Genomic DNA, 24,586 nt, shown 5'->3' with positions numbered 1-24,586 from the left:
TGGAAAGACCTATTGGTTTTGTTCTGATTATTATTATTATTTTTTTTTTCTTCCGCCTAGTTTTTTTCTTGCGTAGTATTGTTGTTTCACAAGATGTCGCTTAGATATTTGGTATATGATATCGAACAGTTTATACGCTTTTGAAACTGACAACCGCTTAACCGAATACTTTACGTTGTAAGAGTTATCTCCCCAAACACTGTTTTTCTTTTGGCCCTACTCCTTTGCAACCGTAAAAGATTACGACAAATTTATTTTACCAGATTGCTCGCTATATCTTCAGGATGTTGAGTTTGGTTTTCACCGAAGGGTTCCGAAGACTCCATATGAGAGTTATTTCTTCTTATGCATTTGATATAAGTGATATGAATTTCTAACTGGTAAACCATAAGTGATTGAGACCTAGGGTCTTTTGATTTGAGTTCCTTGGTCCAAAAAAAGGAAAATTTGGTCAAGGTCAAAGGTCAAGGTCATATTCAAAATTTTGATTTTAGCTTATTTTCACTTGTTTTCAAAAACCGTATAAGATATCGACAACATATTATTACTAAATTGTTAGTTGCGACATGTCGTAACACATACATTTTGGTTTAAATGGTGCGCTAACATTAAATTAGAGTTTTCTCCCCTCTTGTATTTAAAAATACGCGTATGGTGATATAACTCATTAACCATATATAATTAAGACCTAGGGTCTTTTGATTTGAGGTCCTTGGTTAATGACCTTAAAATTGAGCTCAAGGTCAAAGGTAAATTTGACGTTCTAGATTTTGACCTTTGCTTTTACCTCATATGTATACATAAAGCCATGGGACTTTTTGCATTAGGTCGCAAGCCATTTGACCTTGAAAATCCAACCGGCAGTGACCTTGTGTAAACGGGAAGTAGCTATTTTTTCTACTTATTTAATATAAAAGTATATAGAACCATATATTTTTGGAATCAGTGTCAAGTAAACATTCAAATTATACCGGAAGTAACATTTTTCAAACCGGAAGTAACAAATTATCTCCCTTATTTAAAAAAAATGTATAGAAACCATATATTTTTGGAATCAGCGTACAATAAGCTATCATTTGACGCTGGAAATGACATTTTAAAATGAATTTTAATATTTTTATATCAAAATAGATCTTTATGGGTGTAAAGACCTTCAATTGTTCTCTGAACAATTGGTTTTTAATTGTTATATTGTTGGTATTTTTCACCTTCCTAAAACAGTTTTAACGCAACATGAACGCAAGCTTGATCATTGTTGATAGATCTTGATAGGGTGTCCTCACATATTTTGACGTTGCTGAAAAATTTTGGTTAACATATGTATTCTTTTCTCATCGTTTTTCGTGCTATTAAGAATGCATACTGTCGTCACAATTTCCATTGAAAAGGCATGCATAGTACAAATGCATACGACGTACGAAAACATATGATCTGACCATATACATGTACATGTATGTATAGGTTATCAGCTTTTCTACACATATTAGCCAGTAAGCCACAATGAACCTATTATGGTGAGTGAGCGCAGCTAATGAGCTAAAATGAATCAAATTGTGTCCTCAGTGGGGGATATTTTAAGGAATCTATATGAAGAAAACCTGATCATCTGTTTATCGTTCTATTACTGGCTTTTTCACCTCCCTAACTTGGCCTAAGACAGTTTTTACAAACGAAAGCAAGCTTGATAACTACTCCTCACACACATGTATAGATTATCGGCTTTTCTACACGAGTCATGAATATCGTAAAATGTTAGCCAGTGAGCAGGCCCGCAATGAACCTTTTTAGCGAGTGAGCCCAGCTAATGAGCTAAAATGAATCAAATTGTGTACTCAGCCACAGTTGGCGATATTTTAAGGTATCTACACAAAGAAAACCTGCTTAAATAAATCTCGGTGGAGGATCCACAACTTTTCATAAAAGGGGGTGGCCGCTGACTGACCTAAGGGTTGCCCACTCCCGTCATGCTTCCCCATTGGCGGATCCGTGGGGAGGGTTCCGAGGGTTAGAAGATCAATGCATTTGAATGGGGACACATAGTTGGAACCCCCCCCCCCCCCCCAACCCTTTGTCCTGAGTTGGGAACCCCCCTTTTATAAAATGGCTGGATCCGCCCTTGCTTCCCTATTAAATCAACCAAATTTTCCCCACCCCCTGGATCCGTCTATGTAACTGTTTATCGTTCTGCGTAATACTGGCCTTTTCACCTCCCTTACTTGGCCCTAGACAGTTGCTTATCTGTTTATCGTTCTGTCACTGGCTTTTTTTAGACTAGAGACTTCATGTGTACAAACCTGACGTCAAACTCGTGTACTATAAAAGAAGAGACAAATAATTTCACATTAAATCCTGTAACATTACATCTAAAGATAATTATAATCCAAAGTAAATTATATTACGATGTCAATGGACTAAATTCCCGCGCAAATGTCATCACTGGGATAGACCAAAACGAATTTTAGGTTTATGTATCATTCACATTCCGATCAATTTCTTCTACTTCTACTTCTACCATATAGTGACCGCCTTCAACAAATTGAAGATTATGTCACAGGAGGAAACTTACAACAAGACATAGATTGATATATATACAATCTTTAAAAAATACGAAAAAATTAAAAAAAAAAAAAAATGCTTTGTATAATTAAGTATGATGTAATAGTTGAGTTAATATTGATGCTTTGAAATTGAAGATTTGAAAGAGTCTACTGAAGTGCAATTTACAATGTTGTCCGGTAGTTTGTTCCAGTCGGTAATAGTTCTTGGAAAGTAGGATTCTTTTCTGTACTGTGTTTTGCAGGATGAAATTTGGAAGCTGTTCGAATTTGAATGTCTTGTTTGTCTTTTTTGTGGGATTAATTTATTATTTTTAGGTATTGCAACCTTTTCGTGTTCAATTTTATAAAGCATTACCAATCTTGAGTCTTTTCTTCTGTCAGAGAGGCTGCGCCATTCAAGATGTTGTAACATGTTACCAACGCTTGAGGTGTTTCTGTATTTGTTGGTAACAAGACGCGCAGCCCTCCTTTGAACTTTTTCAATGCTATCTATGTCTTGTTGTAAGTATGGATCCCAAACAGAGCAAGCATACTCTAGTGATGGTCTTACTAGGGACTTGTATGCTTGCTCTTTAATTGATGTTGAGCTTATGTTCAGGTTCCTCCTTAGAAAGCCTAGGGTGCTATTAGCTTTCTTGCATATGTTATTTATGTGCACATCCCATTTAAAGTTGGAACTGATGGTAACCCCCAGATATTTTGCTGTTGTTACATGTTCTAATGAGTGATTGTGTAATGTGTAGTTAAATTTGATTGGTTTTTTATTTCTGGTGACTGAAATTACATTACACTTATCTGGGTGGAATGCCATTTTCCACATAGTTTCCCACGATGCCAGTTTGTCAAGATCTTTTTGTAATGTGGATGCTTCGGAATTTGATTTTATTGCCAAATACACTATTGTGTCGTCTGCAAATAAACGTACTGTAGATGTAAGACCAGTTGGAATGTCGTTAATATAATACAGGAAGAGACTTGGTCCAAGAACTGACCCCTGTGGAACACCTGACTCAACTGCAACATACTCAGATTTTTCCCCCTCTAGAACTACTGCCTGTTTACGATTGCTTAGAAAATTTTGTATCCAGTAATTTAATTCCCCCTGTATCCCGTAATGGTGAAGCTTATTAGTAAGAAGAGAATGTGAAACTTTATCGAATGCTTTAGAAAAATCCATGACCAAAATATCTGTTTGTTTACCGTCTTCCATGTTAAGTGAGACATCATCTATAAATTCAAGTAGTTGTGTTTCGCAGGATCGACCTCTGCGAAATCCATGCTGTAGGGGATATAAAATGTTGTGATTATCTGCATGTGTCATGATCATGATGATGTGTTTAACTACTATGTGTTCTAAAAGTTTGCAACAAATACATGTGAGAGATATAGGCGGTAGTTTTCAGGGTTATATTTTTGGCCTTTTTTGTATACAGGAGAGACATGGGCAGTTTTCCAGTCATCTGGAACAACACCTGTTTTAACTGACTTCTCAAAGATAATGGTAAGTATTGGTGCAATTTCATGTGAAAGTTCTTTTAAAAATCTTGGTTTAATTTCGTCTGGTCCTGCTGCTTTGTTAGGATTTAAGTTATGTAAAAGTTTTTGTATACCTTCTGTTTTTATGATTAATTTTGTTATGGGTGGAAAAAGAGTATTCTGTGGCATGTTACACTGTTTGACAAATTCTTTATGGGAGATATTTGATGCTGGTGTGAATACAGACTGGAATTGTGCGTTAAGTGCCCCAGCTTTTTGTAGTGGATCAGTTAAGAGTTTGCCATCTTGTTTAATTTCAGTAATACCACTATAATCAGTTTTTTTATGTTTAATATAGGTCCAAAATTTTTTCATAGTGCCAAAATTTGTTCCATCTTGTGGTGGTAATATGATGCTTTCAATGTATTCCCAGTATGATTTTCGTATACATTTTTGTACCTGGTGTTTAACCTCTTTGTATTTTTTAGTAAGAGATGCATTCCCGGATTTTTTTGATTTTTTATAAAGTCTATCTCTTTTTCTAATGAGCCGTTTTGTTTCCATTGTGATCCATGGGTGACCGTCCTTTGTTTTTGCTGTTTTATGTGGGATGTGATCTTTCACTGCTTTTATTATTGTTGCTTTAAAACAGTTCCACATTTCATTTACACAAAGATGTTGCTGGTTTTCAAAGAGATGTTTATATGAAGTGTTTATTTCTTGTTTAATTGTGCTCCAATTTGCTTTTTTATATAATGGAATTATTCTAGGCTTTTGTTTAAGTTTTGATGAAGCTATTGCAAATTCGGCAAACACAATATCATGATCAGATAGGCCGGGAATAACTTCAACACGCTGTACTTGGTTTGGTAAGTTTGTAATTATCAGATCAAGAATATTGTCTTTACGTGTAGGGACATCAACAATTTGGGTGAGACATGTGTCGTCAAGTGAGTTGCCAAAGAAGTAATGAAGCTGTGGGTAATTAGTGTTTGGTTTTAGTGATCTGTTGTTCTAATCCCAACCAGGGAGATTAAAGTCTTCCCCTATAATAAGCGTGGAATTTTTTATTTGTGTGGCTTTTCTTATCATTAAGTCAAAGTTTCTGAGACTAGTTTCGTCAGATGTTTTTGGATTGTAGAAAGAGCTTAAGTACAATGTTTTCGAACCAACAATGTCTACTTTTGCCCAGACCATTTCTGTTTTGTCCGGGGGTGCAAGTTCATATACCTCAGAGCTAATAAGTTCTTTCTTTATAGCTATAAGAACACCACCCCCTTCTTTGTCTGTTTCTGTCTTTTTTCTGTCATTTCTGTACAATTTGAAATTGTCAGGAAATATTTCGACATCTTTTATTTTTGGGTTTAGCCAAGTTTCTGTGCCAAATATTATGTCAGGCTTTGTGCTGTCAATGATGTTATTTACTAGGTGTTGCTTGTTTTTAATTGACTGAAAGTTGATATTAAGTACTCTCAAAGGCTTTTTAAAAGATGACACCCGAGTTTTTTTACGTATGGGTGTAGATGCATGAAGAGGCTTGATGTTTTGATTCTGATAATCTGGACTTGATGGAGAATTTGAGTGATTGATGTCACCAATATAAAGGCTTGCAAATGGATTCGGTGAGTCAAGACTATGTAGATCAAAAAGTACCGTGCTGTAGTTTGGTTTGTCACAGATAATGCAGTGCCAGCTTATCATGCTGTCATTAAGATCTTCGTAACTTTTTGAGTGGATACCTTGGCAATTGATATGAAACCATTTATCACATGTCTCACATACAATGCCTATGTGGTCCCAGTTAACTGACTGATCACAAGTAACACATAGATATTTTGTGCTGTCGTTACTAGGGCCAGGATTTGTCTGGATATCATTCGACTTTACGATCATGAGTAAGAGAAAATTAAGAGCATTTTAGATGGTTTTAATTTTGTCCATCTAGGATCTTGCTTTGCCATCTTGTATATGGTGTTCTGAATACTAAGATAAACATGCATGTTATGAAGGTATTTTAGATTGGATGTTATTTCAAACATGAATGATAAACTACAATGAAACTGATTATGTAGGTTCTCAATAACTACACAGGTGACTGTATTCATATGCGTCATAGCAGTGTTTCTGTTAATGCCGTTGGTCGAAATTGAACACTCGTTTACATTTGGTATTTTCTCATTTTCAACTACATTGGATGTTTTTTTTCTATAAATATAGTAACTATGATAACAAATTAGTACAAGATTGTCAACATGTTCATGGTGTAATACAAGTGACTTACCGGTATGTGATGGACCTGGACCGGTGCTCTGGACTCGGGCTTTGTAGTGTTATGGGCCGATGAATAGTTATCTTCTGTCCCTATTGCTGACCTAGGGCTCGGATGATGGAATGATGAGCAATGTTAGTGTGCAACTATGATATTTCAGTGCAAGGTGTCAAAAAAATGATGATGGGTCAGTCTGTGGACTGTTTTAATTTACTCAGTTAAATAAAATATATGTGTTAACTATTTTTATATTGGTTTTGAATTTAGTTAATCTATCAGAAAAAAGGATTTATTTCTCGCAGACAGCCCTCAATACTATACACCAACTCGACACTGAAGCTAAAAAAAATCTAAAACATAATAGTATATGGAATCGTCCAAACGGATAACCTAATATTGATATAGGTGAAATATGTAGATTCAGAATTGTGTACACAGAAATAAGATCAGAAATAAAGCCCTATGTAAGGTGAAAACAATAACACAACTGTATAAAATCATTGTTTATTAAATTTGCTTGCATAAGAACCATGAAGTTAAAATTTATAACGATTACGTGTATTCTGTCAACCCCTTTTCTTCATTGCATCAAGGCTTCCGTTGCTTTACATCGAGCAGTAATTCAACCAATCTGGGAATGTTAAGTTGGGACATACCTCTATTTTTGGAAGCGTGATCTTTACATCGAGGCTTGCGTTGCTTTACACCGAGGCCACAGTAGTTCGACCAATCGGGGAATGTTTATTTGGGGCATGTGACCTATTGAACTGCAGGTTTTATAATATTTTAATTGAAATTGTAGAAAAATGAAATGTTGTTAGTACATACAAAACAGAAAATGATGAATACTTTTAGTAAAAGATAATTTGGATCCGGGTTCTGTGTATTCACATCATTTGTACAACTCTCCTTACTGATGCCATTTTTTGGAATTTCTGTGACCTAAATGGTTCGCGAAAATTAATATTTTATTATATAGTATAGTAATAATCGGCGGTGAATTTTTAAAAGCCGAAGATTTCGACATTAAAATAATCGGCGGTGAATTTTTAAAAGTCGAAGATTTTGACATTGAAAATAATCGCCGGGGTCTTTAGTTTTAAAAGCCGAAGATTTTAAAATTGATAATAATCGGCAGGATTCTAAAAGCCGAAGATTTATTTAAATCCATGTATTTCTAAGGGGAAAATAATAATAATCGGGGGGTTCACTGTGGCTTTCCATATTAATGGATGTATAACGTTTTAGAATCACACACTTTATATATACCTATAATTTTAATTATTCAGAAATAATGAATCCACAAACTAGATGGAATGATTTGTATACGCTCGTCTTGGTCGGAACACATAATGGTTTAAAGAAGTCCGTCCGTTCGTATGTCTGTCCGTCTGTCAACACAACAGTGGCGAAGGAGTGCGCTAGGGCAAACTTCTGAAATTGACGCGACAAAATAAACCCACACATCTAGTCTAATATATAGTCAAATAGTCTGTTAGTTAGCCAGTGTCATCTTTCATTTCACTTTTTATTTTCAATGATTTTGCTAACGAGAGGGAGAGGACAAAAACAGACTTTCCTTTCTAAAGCGGCGTATAAGGTTATTTCGAACAATTTTTCATTCCGACGGATAGTGTTTCTGAAGGTTAATTTTGTGCGGCAACAACATCATGAGATCTGATACTGATACATGTATGTGATCTCTTGTATTACCGGATAATAAAGTAGGTGAATATAGTTGTTATTCTTGAAAATTTAAATGTGGGTTTCAAACGTCCAATTTGCGATTTTTTTTTCAAATTGTGCGCCAGCACGGAAAACTTGTACTATGACGTCAGATTCAATGTTTTGAAGAAAGACAACTCTTTTCTTCAAAACGAACGAGAAAAAAAAAAAACAGGAAAATTACTCATAACTTTTTTGAAAGGTCGGTGGCATGTACTTTTTTTTGCTTTATTTTGAAGAGTACACATTACACTTTTCTCCTTGAAATTTTTATGAAGAAATCAGTGGTAGATATTTTTTAATACTTGGAACATTTTCCATTCTTACGTTTTATTTTTGGCGGGAATGAAATAAATCATATTTTTTTAAGATCAAAACAATAAGAGTCTTAAACTCTTGAACCTTTATTTGATAGACACACATCTACTCTTTAACGTGAAACAAGAATTGTGCTTGTATAGTTGATATAATGGGATTTTTTTTAGAGTTTAGATAACAAGCAAATATCATGTTAATATTAGGGAAAACACGAAACTGAGGTTGCTATAGTGACAAAACTAAGTCGGTGACCCCCAATTTTTTTAATCATATTTTGTTCCTACAATCATAAAATACCTTCACACAAAATTTTAAGGAAAAATCACTGGTAGAACTGAATAGGCTGTTTGGTCTTTAAAGTAAGATGGTAATATACGAAGATGATGTTATAAAATCGTGTTGACAGATATTTCGGCTTAACAAATAGCTTTCGTCAGTGTCAATAATTTTTACAATTATACTAACTGTTTGTGTAAAATAGCTCAGTAATACAGGAAAAATAAATTTCTAGAAATATTATTGGTTAAAAGCTACCGCGTGGAGACTGTGTATATTTCATATGCGGTTAGTAGGCGGAGCTTATACTGATACACGGTTAGTAGTGGTGTTATGTCCCTTTATAAAACCAATACGGCGTTGAGGAAAAACCTGAAACGTTTCTACAAAGAAAGAAATTGACGATGAACGATCGACATAAATGCAGAAAACACACTAAAAGCTAACAAGTTGTTAGTATTGGCAATTGTTTTTGTATAGACCAATAGAAGTAGGTTCTTTATATTGAAGAGACTTGATCACTTTGATAGGCTACTAGTCTAAATGCCATTTGTTGAGATAGTTGGTAAGATAAATTCGTTACACAGCGTGCCAGTGACCTTATACGATATATATGGGGTCAATAAATTCCATATGGGGTTCGAGCTAGAGTGTGTAATATATGTGATCGCTTTATTGAAGACGAAGCGTAAAAAGACATGTTATGCCAAGATGTTCATTTTATGACGATTTTAGAAACCATTTATATTATGTTGCTGAAACTGTTAATGAAAAACTTAAGATGACAACCAAAAATTGGTGTTTTTATTCTCAGATGTAAATATGATACGTGTGTGTGCCAAAACCTGTTATTTAATTTTAAGAAGATGTAGAATTTTTATTGATTGTAAATATAATTATTTTATATTATGTAATTTAGTATATCTATGCATTTCAATATATAGGCTCTTATAATTCTGTATAGAATGGCTCTTATTTTATGTAGTATTTTGTTTCAACTTATAAAAATATCGATTGTACTTGTTGAGAGATGAGACTTTAATAAAACATCGAATTGAATTGGATTTTCCTTTAAAGGTTATGTTGTGCTGTTACATAACTGTCTCAGGTTAGGGGAGGGTTGAGCGCTCACAATAATTTTTAACTCCGCCACATTCTTTATGTGTCTGTCCCAAGTTAGGAGCCTGTTTTCATATTTGTTTTTTTTCGTAAATTGTTTTGTTATGAATAAGGCCGTTAGTTTTCTCAATTGATTTGTTCATATTTTCCATGACGGGGCTTTTTATAGCCGACTATACGGTATGGGTTTTTCTCATTGTTGAAGGCTGTACGGTTGCCTATAATTGCTTACATCCACTTTATCTCAACTTTGGTGGGAAGTTGTCTCATTAGCAATCATACCACATCTCCTTATTTTTATAAAGTATTTACCGTAATCGATTTTGATTGATTAATGGTTGCTTGAGTAACGCCCAAGGGAAGTTATTTCATGCAATGTCAGGACGTCGGTAAATAAATAAACTAAAATTTAAATTTCTTATAACATACAAAATTCAAACCGTAATTTTATTGAATTAAAATGTTATGTAAAATGAATCGTCACTAATATATATATATTTCCACAGGCGCTTGTGGAATGGAACCCCCCCCCCCCCCCCCCCCCTTTTCTATATATATTGTTTTGATGTTTTAATTATTTTTAGTAAATATCTTTTTAATATTTTAAGTTAGTTTCCCTTGTTAAATACAGTGTGTATGTTCTTGCTCTTATCCATACAATTCTACAATAACAATTGTAGAGGGTCAACTGCGGTTCATTGTTAAATCGTATGGAAAAGAGCAAGAACACATTAAATAAGTAAAAATTATATGGGAACATTTCCTAACAAATATTAAAACACAAACAAAATGTACATAAAATGGGGGGGGGGGGGGGGGGGGTCGATTCCTCTAGCGCCCAAGTGTATTTCAGGTTTTTTGTTATAATTACTGAAGTCAAAAATACAACAAAGCCCTAGATCCTTCTTAGAGTGCATTTCTTTCTAACACAAACGATGCAAACGGCACATGTTTTGATCATCTGTTTCTATCATACGTTTGCAAAGTTTACATACACTTTGACAAACTATGCACTCGCTAAAAATGCGTCTACAGTTTGTCGTTCATCGTTTGTTAGTACAAACGCTACATTTGTTTCTAACTTCAGCCTGATTAAACGATGTACTTGTTTGAACTTTTGTAATAAGTGTGTCTACCAACAACATGTGCATGCATTATTGAAAGTTCAAACAGGGTCAGTAAACACTGATTAAACGATGTATTTGTTTCTACTCTTGTAGCGTTTAAGTAAACGATAACAAACGGCACACAATGTTTACAAAATTTTGGTTAGAAAGAAATGCACCCTTAGTTATTCCTTAATCAAGAATACGCCTTGTGCAGAGTGACATGTTTCTTTCCTTGTATTCAGATAAATGACCATATACAAATGTAGTTCACTAAGGCCTAGTTATTGACCAGTAATACCTGCTTATATCCTTGTTGATATGACTACATATATTGACGTACTTACCTTTAATGTTATAATAAAACATCGATCGATATTTATAGATATGTAAACAGCTACCCGGTTAATGTAGATCTATAAATGGTATTGTGAAACACTCGAGTTTTAACGAAAATAGACCCTTGTGGGTGAATGTGATATTCAAAAGGGTGCTGTAATGGCTAAGAACGTTCATCCTATATCACCTCCGGAGTATTCAGGACCAGGACCTAATTACGATGGCGGACCAAACCCCGGGATATATCCAGGGGCTGTGGAAATAATGACCCCAGATCGTATAGCAGATACAAGTAAGTAATTATATTTTCTAATGTCTGGTGTGTCCTCATTAGACATAGTAAAATAGATTTGTTTACTTTACGGTTTAATACCGCATTTCATAACGAGTACTCTTTATTCTATATCGCCAAACCCAAACAAATATATAAATTATTTAATAAATCACACATATATAGGATAAGTGTGCCTACAGGTGTAGCAGCCTTTAAGATAGTATTACAATAAACTTTCTTCAGACTAATGTCACTTCACAAAACACAGGCATGTACTACCAATCCAGCCATATAAAGTATACACACAATCAAAATCTATCTACAAGAGAGAACAAAATACATATTACAAGTTAGTATAATTTAATACCCACATAAACAATAATTAACGCAAAAAATGGTGTGTTGGTGGTAAAAGACAATTAAGAATAACTGCTACATAAACTGATTGGAAAACTTCGAATAAATGTAAAGGCATTCATTTAACCCTTTAAGTAATACTTATTCCTGCTTAACACGAATTTCAAGGCTGCATCTATCCGTAAAAACCGCATTGCAGAATACTTTGACAGAATATAAGTTACCCCATGATATTTGTTCCAAAGAACTTTTATCATATAACAAAAGTTCCATTGGGAACTTTCCTTATATAATATTTTATCCAATGCTATAAGAAAATTTCCTTCACAAAGGATAAAATATTACATAGTGAAAATTCCCAATGGAACTTTTGTTCAATCTTTTGTTCAAAGTTCTTTGGAATAAGATTTAAATATGATGGACAATGTTTTGATATTTGAAGGACCAAGAACAACATCAAATAGGGGTGACATGTATCATTAAACACAAATTCATTTTATTAAACAATACCAATATCAACCTGTTAAAATCTATATGATGCATTGACAATCAGAATCAGTCGTATACATATTTTGTTATAAAAGACCTTTACATGTGGGAAAAATTGACAGCAATGTACTAATATTGGGCAAAATTCATTATAGGATGTATACAAGGATGTTATAGACTGGAATTTGTAATTTCATCTGTGATATTCACCTTTGACCTTGAAAATCAATATTCTTAAGGATAAGGACTAATAGTTTACTAAGTTTGGATAAAATCCATTGAAGGATGTTGATTGTAGATTGATAAAAGTTTCAGAATTTTTTATTATGTATTAAAAGTTCCAAGAATATGTGTTATATAATAAAAGTTCTAGAAATATTTGTTATATAATCATGACACATGACACTCTTTCTTTTAAGGAACAAATATTATGAAACCATATGAAGTTTTAGATCCCGGAAAATATCTTATGAAGTTGGAAATAATATTATGTAATGTTTGTTCCCAAGAACATTTATTATCCATAGTTTTGTTCCAGGGGGAACAAGTATTATGCGGAACAAATATATGTTCACAATACGACATCCAAGCATACCTACATAAACATACATGTCCTTAGTATAAACATTATAAACATTAGACCATTACTATTAGATCATGTGACCGATAACTTTAATAAATATAATTTTATTTATAGACAAATAATAACACTCTTTACATTTGAAAAGTTCAGATAGGGTTCATATCATCATGTTTGCATGAAGGGGCTCGGGAAATCTTAGTCGATACCGTTATATCCTCTCTAACGAATGGAATCACTATTGTTTTCCCTCGTGTTTCCATGGGGTAGAGAACACACATCTTTATTAGGTAAGATTTCACAAGCCCCTGCAACTGAAGAAAAGGTGTGAGATAAAGAGGTACTTTCGAAATTAAGGCCAGCAAAAGTTATTGACATTAACAAAAGGAAAATCTCTAAACGTGCCACAGTGTAACACATCTGCTTCTTTCTTTGTTTAGTTGGACCAATTGGTTCAATACAATATGTAGCTATGCATATATAGTTTTGGATGAAATCACAACGGCAAACTGTTACGTTGATTTCTAATAAGAGTTTGAAAAATATCAAAATGTTATACTGTTACTGAATTTTTATCTCATTTTTCATATTGTTAAACTATCTTTGCAATATTTTCCAGACATTTTTAATGCATGACAGAAACCTGGATATATACCCATTATATATGCACTGTGTGTTTTATCAAAATAAACACTTGTCTATTTTAGATTTTGAGAGTTCTTTTTTACAAGCCTGCAAAAGTTGCCGGTAAAACACACAAACACCTGAATTTCATATGATACGATCTATTTATGTACTGTTTAAATCAACTATTGTTGTTCAGATATCTACTGTCCTCTATTGTTGATATCAATCAATACAATTCATTACAATTATTACCTGAGGGGAACGTCTCAAACAATTTCCCAAGCTTAGTTTATTTTTCGGTTAGAGCTAAAAAGGGGAATATCAAAATCAAGGAAAGTTTATAATTTTCTGAAACATAAACTGAATTTAAATATTTTAATTATTTATCTAGATCGCACCATGCTATTAAACGTTTCCAAGTGAACAGGTTTGTCTTTACTTATCTAATAAATGTTATGGTGTTCACTTGTTTATATTTGACAATTCATTTTGATGAACCTTGTCCACCGAACAAATTACCTATTAGGTCTTTTAGGTCTATTAGGTAAATATGTCAGTTTCAGCATCCCACCAATACAAAGGGATAGACACTTGATAGTCACAGCAGCTAATAGTCCAATTCACTGAGATACACTAAATCAAAATGAACTCTATATAATTATGAGTTAAAAATATATAGAATGTTGAGATCTACCTATTGTCTATTTACATCAACACTGTCAGACGACTTCTAATAGTTGTTGCATTTACATGCACGATTTTTACCATGGCCCAATATTTTACGTTTTTGCTTAATACATGTGTATCTTAAAAAGTATAAAAGATAGATAGAAACGTAACTAGCAAAATGATCAGCAAGACAAGACCTAAAAATAGATCAACTTCATGAATTCGTCAGTAGACTCCTTATTGGTCCAGGAGTAATTGCTCTTCAATGACGTTTTTTACAAATGTGTAGTGTTTTTGCCCATTTCCTTGAAAACTTTAAAGATAGAGAGACTCTATTATTGAAATATTGATTTGCAAGACAAGATCTACTATTAAGACAAATTTTGCCGATTTTCTTTACCATTTTTTGTGCTTTGGGCAAAAACTAAGGAAGATAGAAAGAACTGTGAAGAACAAGGAAATGTGATCCGCAATACAAGATCAACACAAAAAAGAGATTTTTGTCATAAAATCTTTTTTAGTCCAAAATGTTGGAGAGCGTACATTGTTGAAGATGCACATAGACTTCGGACAGCGACACATGCTCTCTAGAGCTTCTTGTTTACTCTAATACTTTTAGAATTTAAGACGACATTGAATTCTCACAGACAACGAAAATGACAACCGATATTAATCTAACCAGGGACAGACTTAGAAACGTATGAAAGTAGACTCGGGAAGGGGGGGGGGGGGGGTGTATTATTCCCAGAAGTGTAGAAGTCTTTTCTTATTATCGTAATGTAAACCTAAGGAAAGTTGGATCGAAGCATTACACCTATACTTAAAACTTATATCCTAAGGACATATAAAAAAAATACCACATGACCTACTGCCAATACATACATGACTTTGACCTATAATTGTGGTTTACTTTTACAATTTGTGACTTGGATGGAGAGTTGTCTCATTGGCACCCAAACCACATCTTCTTATATATATATGAAATTACGTTTATAAATTGTAGGTGTAGGTTACATTAATTTTGTACCAGGGAAATTAGTTTGCGATTCGCAGGATATCAGTATACAAGTGTCATACAAACATAACGATACAACAGATTACAAATACTGAAACTAAAAGATTTTTTTTTTTATCAGAACCATAAATACATGTGTCAGAACCATTAATGCGTGCATCTCTTTAAAATTTCAAAATTCGTACAGTTCTTATATATATATTTATTTACACGAACAAAATTAACTTCTTTAAATAACCGACAAAGCAAGTTTGTTTAAGTCTAGAGAAGGATGTCGCACATTTCCTACGGTTTCAGAAATCCAGATGCACGAAATAAAATATATGGCGCCGAATGACAAATGCTGATCAAAATTTGTAATCACAACTACATTCAGATGTCTCATATGAGACCCAACTATTCCTGTTCTACTAGTACGGTAACAAATTATTTTGAAAAAATGATACAATTTTGAAGTTATCTACTTGAGCTTTTGAAGTTGTGTTTCTTGTTTCAGCCCCTCCACCAGCATACGATTCAATTTTCATCAATCAGAGACAATCAAAACCTAACGTGCACCATGATGACAGAAATTTGTGGGAGAAAGTCCACGAATGGTTTGAATTTTCAGGTAAGTACATGTATTGTAGGTATACATTCACATACAAATTGGGTGTAATATGTAGAACTGTACTATAGTATCGTGTTGATATGAACAGGAACATGTTATATAAATCAATAAAACAAAAACAAAATGAAACAATATGAAAGAAGTAGTATGGCAAGCCGTTTAACTATTTATTCGAACTTTAAGATATCTCATATAATATATAAGATATCTTATAAAGAAAATTATATGAGATATCTTATAAATTATATAAGATATCTTAAAAACTATATAAGATATCTTATAAACTATATAAGATATCTCATAAACTATATAGAATATCTTATAAAATATATGAGATATCTGTCAAATCACACTAGAAATGGAATGTTAAAGAATATATATCATTTACTTGAAATATTTTTTATTCACAGAAGTCCGTATACAACTTTTGGATGAAAACCCCTTTAGAGAAAATATTCTTTGTGAACGTATAAGTTCTTGGTAGGTTTAAAGTTTTATTAGTCGATCCAAGAGCTCGTGTTGCGTACTGAAGATGAATGATTTTTTGTGTTCGAATGCACAATATACATACCTTGTTTTAAAGTGTCAACGAACATTGTTTATTATACTTCAGTCTAATGTATGATTTAATTTTATTCAAGGAAAATATCTTTGCATATGTAATGAAATCCAGCACATTTATGTTTTACAGAAATATGGAAACCTTTTTCATGACAATTTTTGACAAACATGATTGATGTTTTAGAAACGTGTTAACCAGATGGTCTGACCACAGTGGCTTGTTAAGTGGGTCAGATGAGGTTTTACTGTAAATGGCGGTCGTTATCCTTTGACAGTAAAACCTCATCTGACCCACTTTACAGGCCCTGCCACCGACTGCAAAACTTTAGCTGACCGCCCCTGCCATTGACAGTAAAACCTCATCTGACCAACTAAACAAGCCCCTGTGGGTCTGACTACATTTTGATTATGATGAAGCTTCTTGTTGAAAACTTGAAAACATGAGTTTTAATTTCCGTTTATGAATATTTATTCCGATGATGTCCGCGATATCAAAGTTGACATTCAATTGTTTTACAAAATGATGTTATTGTTATGATATGTTTGTTTTTTTCAGTCCTACAACAAATAATTTGGCTTGGTGCTCTCGCATTTGCGATATCCTACATTGTTTTCGGTAAGTCAGTATTAATGTAGTATATAATGGATGTGTATGTACATGTTATTCAATATTTGTAAGAATAATTATATCGTTATCTAGATATGTTGTTATCATAAAAAAAAAATAATATTTAAACCAAAAACTAAAAGGCTAGCCACCGTAGTGTTCGATAATGTAATGGAAATCATGTGTACATATATTTCGTTTGGAATTTGGGGTGTTTGCTTGTGTTTATACGAATATTTGGCTTCTCCTTTTAATCAGGTAAAATATGTTTGTATTTATTTCTAAAGGTTTGAAATATGCTGGTCAATGTTTTCGGAAAAAGTACGACGATGGACACGGAAAAGTCACAGAGGAAGAAGACCTCCCGTCATTCATGAAAATAGAGGGCGGAGTTTTGTGTGCATTGGTTCTTTTTGTCTTCTTTTGGCGATTACTATTCATCTGTGATAGGAGGCGGACACATCGCATCAACAAGGCAGATTTAGAAGGACGGAAAAAGTGTGGAGGCTACATGTTTTTCATTTGCATCGGTCTTTGCTTTGCAACCTTTGTTGTATGTATGGCAGGTACGTACTAAACACATCAACACATGACCGGTCAACACATGTGGCGTAATGTAACAAGAATTTTAAGATCTCAACTTTTTCTCTTGAGTTGTCAGAATTTTGAAATTTTGTTTAAAAACAAATCCATAATTTCAAAACGATATTTTTTTCTACAGTATTTTTTTTAAGTAAAAATGTTAATTTTAAATATTCAAAAGTGTTATTTTTTGGAATTTAAAGTGTGTAATTAAAATTAAAGAAAAATGTCAAATCTAAAAGTCTTTTGAATTTCGATTTTGAAAATAAATTTGTAGTTTTCGAGTTGAATTTCAAATCAAAACACATAATATATCCTGAAATATAATTTTTTCCTAAACATATAGTTCGTATTTTTGGGGATCAAAGTTCGAGATAGACTTCATCTTAATCTGTAATTGTTTAAATCCTGTCTTAATTTGACTATAGGAATTAAAATATATCCGAGCCAATATAAGCCTTTATGTTGTCGTTGAGTTGCTATCTCATTGACATATACCCAACTTCTATTATAGTTAATATATTACGGAGCCCTGTTGGTCTCACACAGATTATAAAGTGTCTTTTAAAGTCCTGCGCTGAAGATGTGTAAAGTCTAGCACTGGAGATGTAAAGTCTAGCGCTAGAGATGTAAAGTCTAGCGCTGGAGATGTAAAGTCCAGCGCTGAAGATGTAAAGTCTAGCGCTGGAGATGTAAAGTCCAGCGCTGGAGATCTAAAGTCTAGCGCTGGAGATGTAAAGTCAAGCGCTGAAGATGTAAAGTCTAGCGCTGGAGATGTAAAGTCCAGCGCTGAAGATGTAAAGTCCAGCGCTGGAGATGTAAAGTCAAGCGCTGGAGATGTAAAGTCTAGCGCTGGAGATGTAAAATCAATCGAATTATACGAATTCCAAACAAAAAGAAATTAGAAAATTCAGCAAAGAGTCAGAAACTCACTAAAATAAGTAAGAACATACCAAAACGAGAATAAAAAAAATTATAGACGGAAGAAGAAATGAAGCACACTATGACCAGCAAACAACCATTAGATAGCTGATAGTGGGGGCATAAAGAACCCTCAGATAGCTGATAGTGAGCATAAAGAACCCTCAGATAGCTGATAGTGGGCATAAAGAACCCTCAGATAGCTAATAGTGGGCATAAAGAACCCTCAGATAACTGATAGTGGGAATAACGAACCCCTAGATAGCTAAAAGTGGGCATAACGAACCCTCAGATAGCTGATAGTGGGCATAGCGAACCCCTAGATAGCTAATATTGGGCATAATGAACCCTTAGCTAGCTGAAAATGTGCATAACGAACCCTTAGAAAGCTGATAGTGGGCATAACGAACCTTTAGATAGCTGATAGTGGGCATAACGAACCCTTAGATAGCTGATAGTGGGCATAAAGAACCCTTAGATAGCTGATAGTTGGCATAACGAACCTTTAGAAAGCTGCATTCTGGTACAGGATTGTGTGAATGTTCGCCAACGTCGCCAACGTCGCAAACATTTACAAAATCATTACTGTTCGCCAACGTCGCCAACGTCGACAACATTTACGAAATCATTACTATTCGCCAACGTCGCCAACATTTACGAAATCATTACTGTTCGCCAATGTCGCCAACGTCGCCAACCTTTATGAAATCAATACTGTTCGCCAACGTAGCCAACGTCGCCAACCTTTATTCTATTCTATTCACTATCAGCTATCTAATGGTTCGTTATGCCCACTATCAGCTATCTATGGGTTTTTTAAGTCCACTATCAGCTATCTGAGGGTTCTTTATGCCCATTTTCAGCTAGCTAAGGGTTCCTTATGCCCAATATTAGCTATCTAGGGGTTCGCTATGCCCACTATCAGCTATCTGAGGGTTCTTTATGCCCACTATCAGCTATCTGAGGGATCTTTATGCCCACTATCAGCTATCTGAGGGTTCTTTATGCCCACTATCAGCTATCTGAGGGTTCTTTATGCTCACTATCAGCTATCTGAGGGTTCTTTATGCCCCCACTATCAGCTATCTAATGGTTGTTTGCTGGTCATAGTGTGCTTCATTTCTTCTTCCGTCTATCAATTTTTTTATTCTCGTTTTGGTATTTTCTTACTTATTTTAGTGAGTTTCTGACTCTTTGCTGAATTTTCTAATTTCTTTTTGTTTGGAATTCGTATAATTCGATTGACTTTACATCTCCAGCGCTGGACTCTACATTTCCAGCGCTTGACTTTACATCTCCAGCGCTAGACTTTACATCTTCAGCGCTTGACTTTACATCTTCAGCGCTTGACTTTACATCTCCAGCGCTTGACTTTACATCTTCAGCGCTAGACTTTACATCTCCAGCGCTTGATTTTACATCTCCAGCGCTTGACTTTACATCTCCAGCGCTAGACTTTGCATATCTCCAGCGCTAGACTTTACATCCCCAGCGCTAGACTTTACATCTTCAGCGCTTGACTTTACATCTCCAGCGCTAGACTTTAGATCTCTAGCGCTGGACTTTACATCTCCAGCGCTAGACTTTACATCTTCAGCGCTGGACTTTACATCTCCAGCGCTAGACTTTACATCTCTAGCGCTAGACTTTACATCTCCAGCGCTAGACTTTACACATCTTCAGCGCAGGACCTTAAAAGACACTTTATAATCTGTGTGAGACCAACAGGGCTCCGTAATATATAACGAAGCTGGAATGTCAGTAACTGCTAGTAGCTAGTAGTCATTTGTTAATATATGTTGATCATTGTCATTCTGAATAGTTTCTTTTGCTACCATCGGATTCGGACTTCTTTTAAACTTTGTTTTACTGTACGCATTGCTAAGTATTTATTTACAGGGGGATTGAGATCTCACAAAACATGTTTAATCTCGCCGCATTTTTTGCGCCTCGCCCAAGTCAAGAACCTATAGCCTTTGTTCGCCTTTGTAGTTTTTTAAATTTTGGTTCATTTGTATGTTTCGGAGTTTAGTGCGGCGTCCATTTCGCTGAAATATATAAAGATAAGGAGATGTGGTATGATTGCCAATGAGACAACTATCCACCAAAGTTCAAATGAAGTGGATGTAAGAAATTATAGGCAACCTTCTGGCCTACAACAATTAGAAAAACACAGAGCGTATAGTCGGCTAATAAAGGCCACGACATTAAAAATATCAAGCAGTTCAATTGAGAAAACCAAAGGTCTAATTTATAACAAAACAGTTTACAAAAAACGAATATGACAGACATGAACCAACGACAACCACTGAACTACAGGCTTCTTACTAGGGTCAGGCACATAAAGAATGTGGCGGGGTTAAACATGTTTGTGAGCGCTCAACCTTCCCAAAACCCGTGACAGTCGTGTTACAGCACAACATAAGAACAAACTATAAAAAACAGTTAAAAAGGACTTAACTCATCAGTATACATTATTGTTAAGGGACCAGCTGAAGCCCGCCTCCGAGTGCGGGATTTTCTCGCTGCGTTGAAGACTCATTCGTGGCATTGTGCTGCTTTCTGCTCTTTGGTCGGGTTGTTGTCTCTTTGACACATTCCCCGATTCCATTCTCTAATGTAAGTATATCAATTCGAATTTATTTTAAATTTTATCTTATCCCTCTAAGACTACTCAGAGTAGTTGACGGTCGAATAATAGTCAGCAATGAATGCTGAATTAACGAGCCCGTTCAAAAGTTTAGATGAAAAATTTGAAATTTTTATTCAAAAGAATTTATTAGTATGTTCTTTAAAATATTAAGCAACACGATTTTTTTTTGTAGTAAAACCGACGATAAACACATGAGTGCTCCAGAATGGCATTGTGTTTGGACAGCATATAACACATTGAAAAAAAATACTGCTTATATAACGTAATGTTTGTAGTACACGATGTCTGCTTTTTGTTTGTATAGGTTTTTTTATAATTTATTTGGCACTATTTACTAATTGCAGCATATTAATTTTGTTGTTTATTATAACTGCGCCTCAGAGGTTTATGGCATAAGGTATTTTCCATCTAGCAAACATTTCAGACAAGTAAAAAATGACTGTTATTTGATAGGACTATAGTCGTTCGGGAAAAAGATGTATACTGTTGTTATAAATCTGTTAAATAAGTGTTGGTTTTTCTTCTTAAAAAAACGCCAACTCAGTATCTAATTGACTAAATTTTCGGTTAAGAATTGTGTTTTCCATATATCTGGCAGTTACGTTTGTTAAAGTCGTAGCAAATCCTTCAAGTTTTAGTAATACATCTTCCATTAATACTGTAAAAAGACAGGAGGGATATTATACACATGATTTCAACAATTAGGCTTCCTAATCTTTACCTGATAAAGATTATTCTTAAACCATGTGCCTTGCGTACGTATAACTGTTCTAACATAGTGTGTGTGTGTGTGTCAGTGTGTGAAACTTTTTAATCATTAAAAAATTTACAATAACTTGTTGTCACAATTATTTTTTTTTAGGAGCAGCAAAAGTTTTCCAATTCCATGATGGCTCTAAAAATCAAACAGTGAAGTGTGACCAGGAGTTCTATAACTTTTACCACGATGCCAAGATAGGACAGATGGTGGTACTGATACCGTACGCTCTTTACGTCATTGTCTCCATGTTTATTGTTATTCCTAAAGCAAGTAAGTATGATTATTTAGATGTTTAAATAATGGAGTTGTCGATGACAGTTTTATAAGGAGTAAATAAACGTAGGTTCCAAAAGTACGTAATGTTTCTAGGTAAAGGCATTTCTCGACTAACAAAAGCTGTATATAGCATAGATGGTCTAGTGGTCTAGTGCGCTGGACACCGTGCAGGCGGTGTTGCCACGATGTCTCAGATGCAAGGGTTAGAATCCCGCTGAGGGAAGAACAACATTCAACGTTGTTGGGCTATATTTGAGACGAAGTATATGATCATAATATACTTCTTTGTATATTTCATAAGTACAGTAGTCTTTATATTTAACAAATTGGTGCTTATCCATTGTATCTCTTTTATGTAGTTAGTTCCGCCATACTACAGTTTCGGGTTCTTGGATAAACGTATATATTCTGAACTCTATTGCGTATTTAAGAAATAGTGATATGTCAGAATTTGATGCATTTTATTATTTCCAAAATGATAATCTTTCATTGTTTCGTACATCAGTTTGTTGATTAACTTTTATTTTTGAAATAGCTAGTTTATAAATGGATTTTATATCGTGTCCATCCTTCGCATGTATATTAAACAGAAATATTCTTAGACATCGAGGTATATTTTTTTTGTCACAGAAAATTGGTTTATGCGACATAAATGGCGCCAGTGGGCCAGTCTTCTTGATGCCGACCAAGATGGAATTATCAGTTCGGACGACATGGAGAGAACCAACACCAGGCTTGAACAGCTACGATTGGCCATTGGCGATAGAAAGACGGCTTTGAATGCAGATGCGAAGAAAAAATGGTGGAATGATCATATATTCAAAAGAGGAGCCAACAAACACATCTCTGTTGACGACTATGTCAATTATCTGGAGGGAATTTATAATCCCGCAGATATGGGGAACAAAATGCGCCCAGTTATCACCGGCTTTTTTAATTTCTTCTCTACTCCTGACTTCCGGAAGAAGAATTGCATTCTGGCGGAAGAAGATTTTATAAAATTTTGGGCAATTTTGAAGAACGTCGATGAAGTTCATTGCAGAAATATGTATATTAAACATTTTTTGAATCCTTCGACGATGGAAAGTTTTCTTGGAGATTTTGTTGCCTTGGTTTCCCATAATGATTTCTTTGATGAAAACACCATCGGAGTCCACACTGTATTAAAACCCCCACGATCAGCATCATGTGATTCTATTTGTCATCCTTCATTTTGTGGTGTCTGAACAAGATAAAGACAACACCAGACTCTATCTTGTTAATGTGAGATGTATTACCAACCTTCGAATGATTAACGTGCTACTAACGTGTTGATGTAAAAACATATCTTAAAAATCTAATAACTGTAATAACCATGATAACAACAAGAATCATCATGTGTCAATAGCGAAATTTTAGTATGCATCAATAACTTTGGATTGCATAGTATTATATTATAAGATAATCTGTACATCCGTTATTTTTTTAATGTCCCTGTAGTGCAGTTACTGCGGCTGAGTGTATAAAAAAGTTGTTAAAATTTACACGATAAAAGATATCAAAGACCTGTGTAATTAAGAGCAACTGTAGATCTGTATATGTAGGAGCGGTGTATGACTTTAACATTGTAGATCTGTTGTAGATGTGATTACATAGAATCGGTGTAGATATGTATGAATAGAAGCGATGTATATCTGTATGAGTATGCTCGTTCTAGATGCGTTTAAATAGAATCGGTGTAGATATGTATGAATAGAAACGATGTATATCTGTATGAGTATGCTCGTTCTAGATGTATTTAAATAGAATCCGTGTAGATATGTATGAATAGAAACGATGTATATCCGTATGAGTATGCTCGTTGTAGATGTGTTTAAATAGACTCTGTGTAGATATGTATGATTAAAAGTTATTTATATTTGTATGAGTATGAAAGGCGTAAGAGAATTGCTACTCTGGACTCCTTATTCTCCTAATATTTTCTGTATTGTTTTAAAAACATTGGTTATTCTGTATTCTATTTTTAGTCTTATATTTAAACTTATGCAGAGAAATAGTGAAGAAACATATTGATATAAAAGCGCTGTACCTTTGCTTTTTGTATATTTTTTTGTTGTGCATTTACTGATTTTGTGTCATGGATAGATACCCCATATCCTATGTTTTTATACGAACGCAAAAAAAATTTTGGGATCGTATAATGGTATGATGTCGTCGTCGTCGTCGTCTGCGTCGTCGTCCGAAGACACATTGGTTTCCGGACAATAACTTTAGTTTAAGCGAATGGATCTCTATGAAATTTTTGAGGAAGGTTCAATACCACAAAAGGAAGGTTGGGATTGATTTTGGGGATTATGGTCCCAACCGTTTAGGAATTAGGGGCCCAAAAGGGGCCCAAAACAAGCATTTTTCTAGTTTTAGGATAATAACTTGTGTATAA

The 24,586-nt window shown here is 34.3% G+C and overlaps 2 protein-coding genes across 2 annotated transcripts in view; both read left to right on the top strand.

The window, feature by feature from the left end:
* LOC127706687 (uncharacterized) overlaps window positions 1–24,586 on the top strand; it is a 399,723-nt gene that overhangs the window by 77,933 nt on the left and 297,204 nt on the right. The window lies entirely within an intron of this gene.
* LOC127706149 (uncharacterized) lies at window positions 11,196–24,239 on the top strand. Its single transcript, XM_052210593.1, has 6 exons — window positions 11,196–11,478; window positions 15,694–15,807; window positions 16,925–16,984; window positions 17,263–17,541; window positions 21,994–22,161; window positions 22,798–24,239. Exons 1-6 carry the CDS (start codon window positions 11,346–11,348, stop codon window positions 23,391–23,393), a joined length of 1,350 nt encoding a protein of 449 aa, XP_052066553.1. The 5' UTR covers window positions 11,196–11,345; the 3' UTR covers window positions 23,394–24,239.

The sequence above is a fragment of the Mytilus californianus genome, unplaced genomic scaffold (genome assembly GCF_021869535.1).
Source record: "Mytilus californianus isolate M0D057914Y unplaced genomic scaffold, xbMytCali1.0.p SCAF_6, whole genome shotgun sequence".
In the NCBI taxonomy this organism is placed as follows: domain Eukaryota; kingdom Metazoa; phylum Mollusca; class Bivalvia; order Mytilida; family Mytilidae; genus Mytilus; species Mytilus californianus.
Note: the sequence above shows the minus strand (reverse complement) of the source record. Positions and strands in the feature narration are given on the sequence as shown.

Excerpts from the sequence above, each read along its gene's own strand:
- LOC127706149 (XM_052210593.1), top strand. The coding sequence starts at position 11,346 with ATGGCTAAGAACGTTCATCCTATATCACCTCCGGAGTATTCAGGACCA. Across the intron at positions 11,479-15,693 it reads AGATCGTATAGCAGATACAA|CCCCTCCACCAGCATACGAT; the intron begins GTAAGTAATTAT and ends TTCTTGTTTCAG. Across the intron at positions 17,542-21,993 it reads CTTTGTTGTATGTATGGCAG|GAGCAGCAAAAGTTTTCCAA; the intron begins GTACGTACTAAA and ends ATTTTTTTTTAG.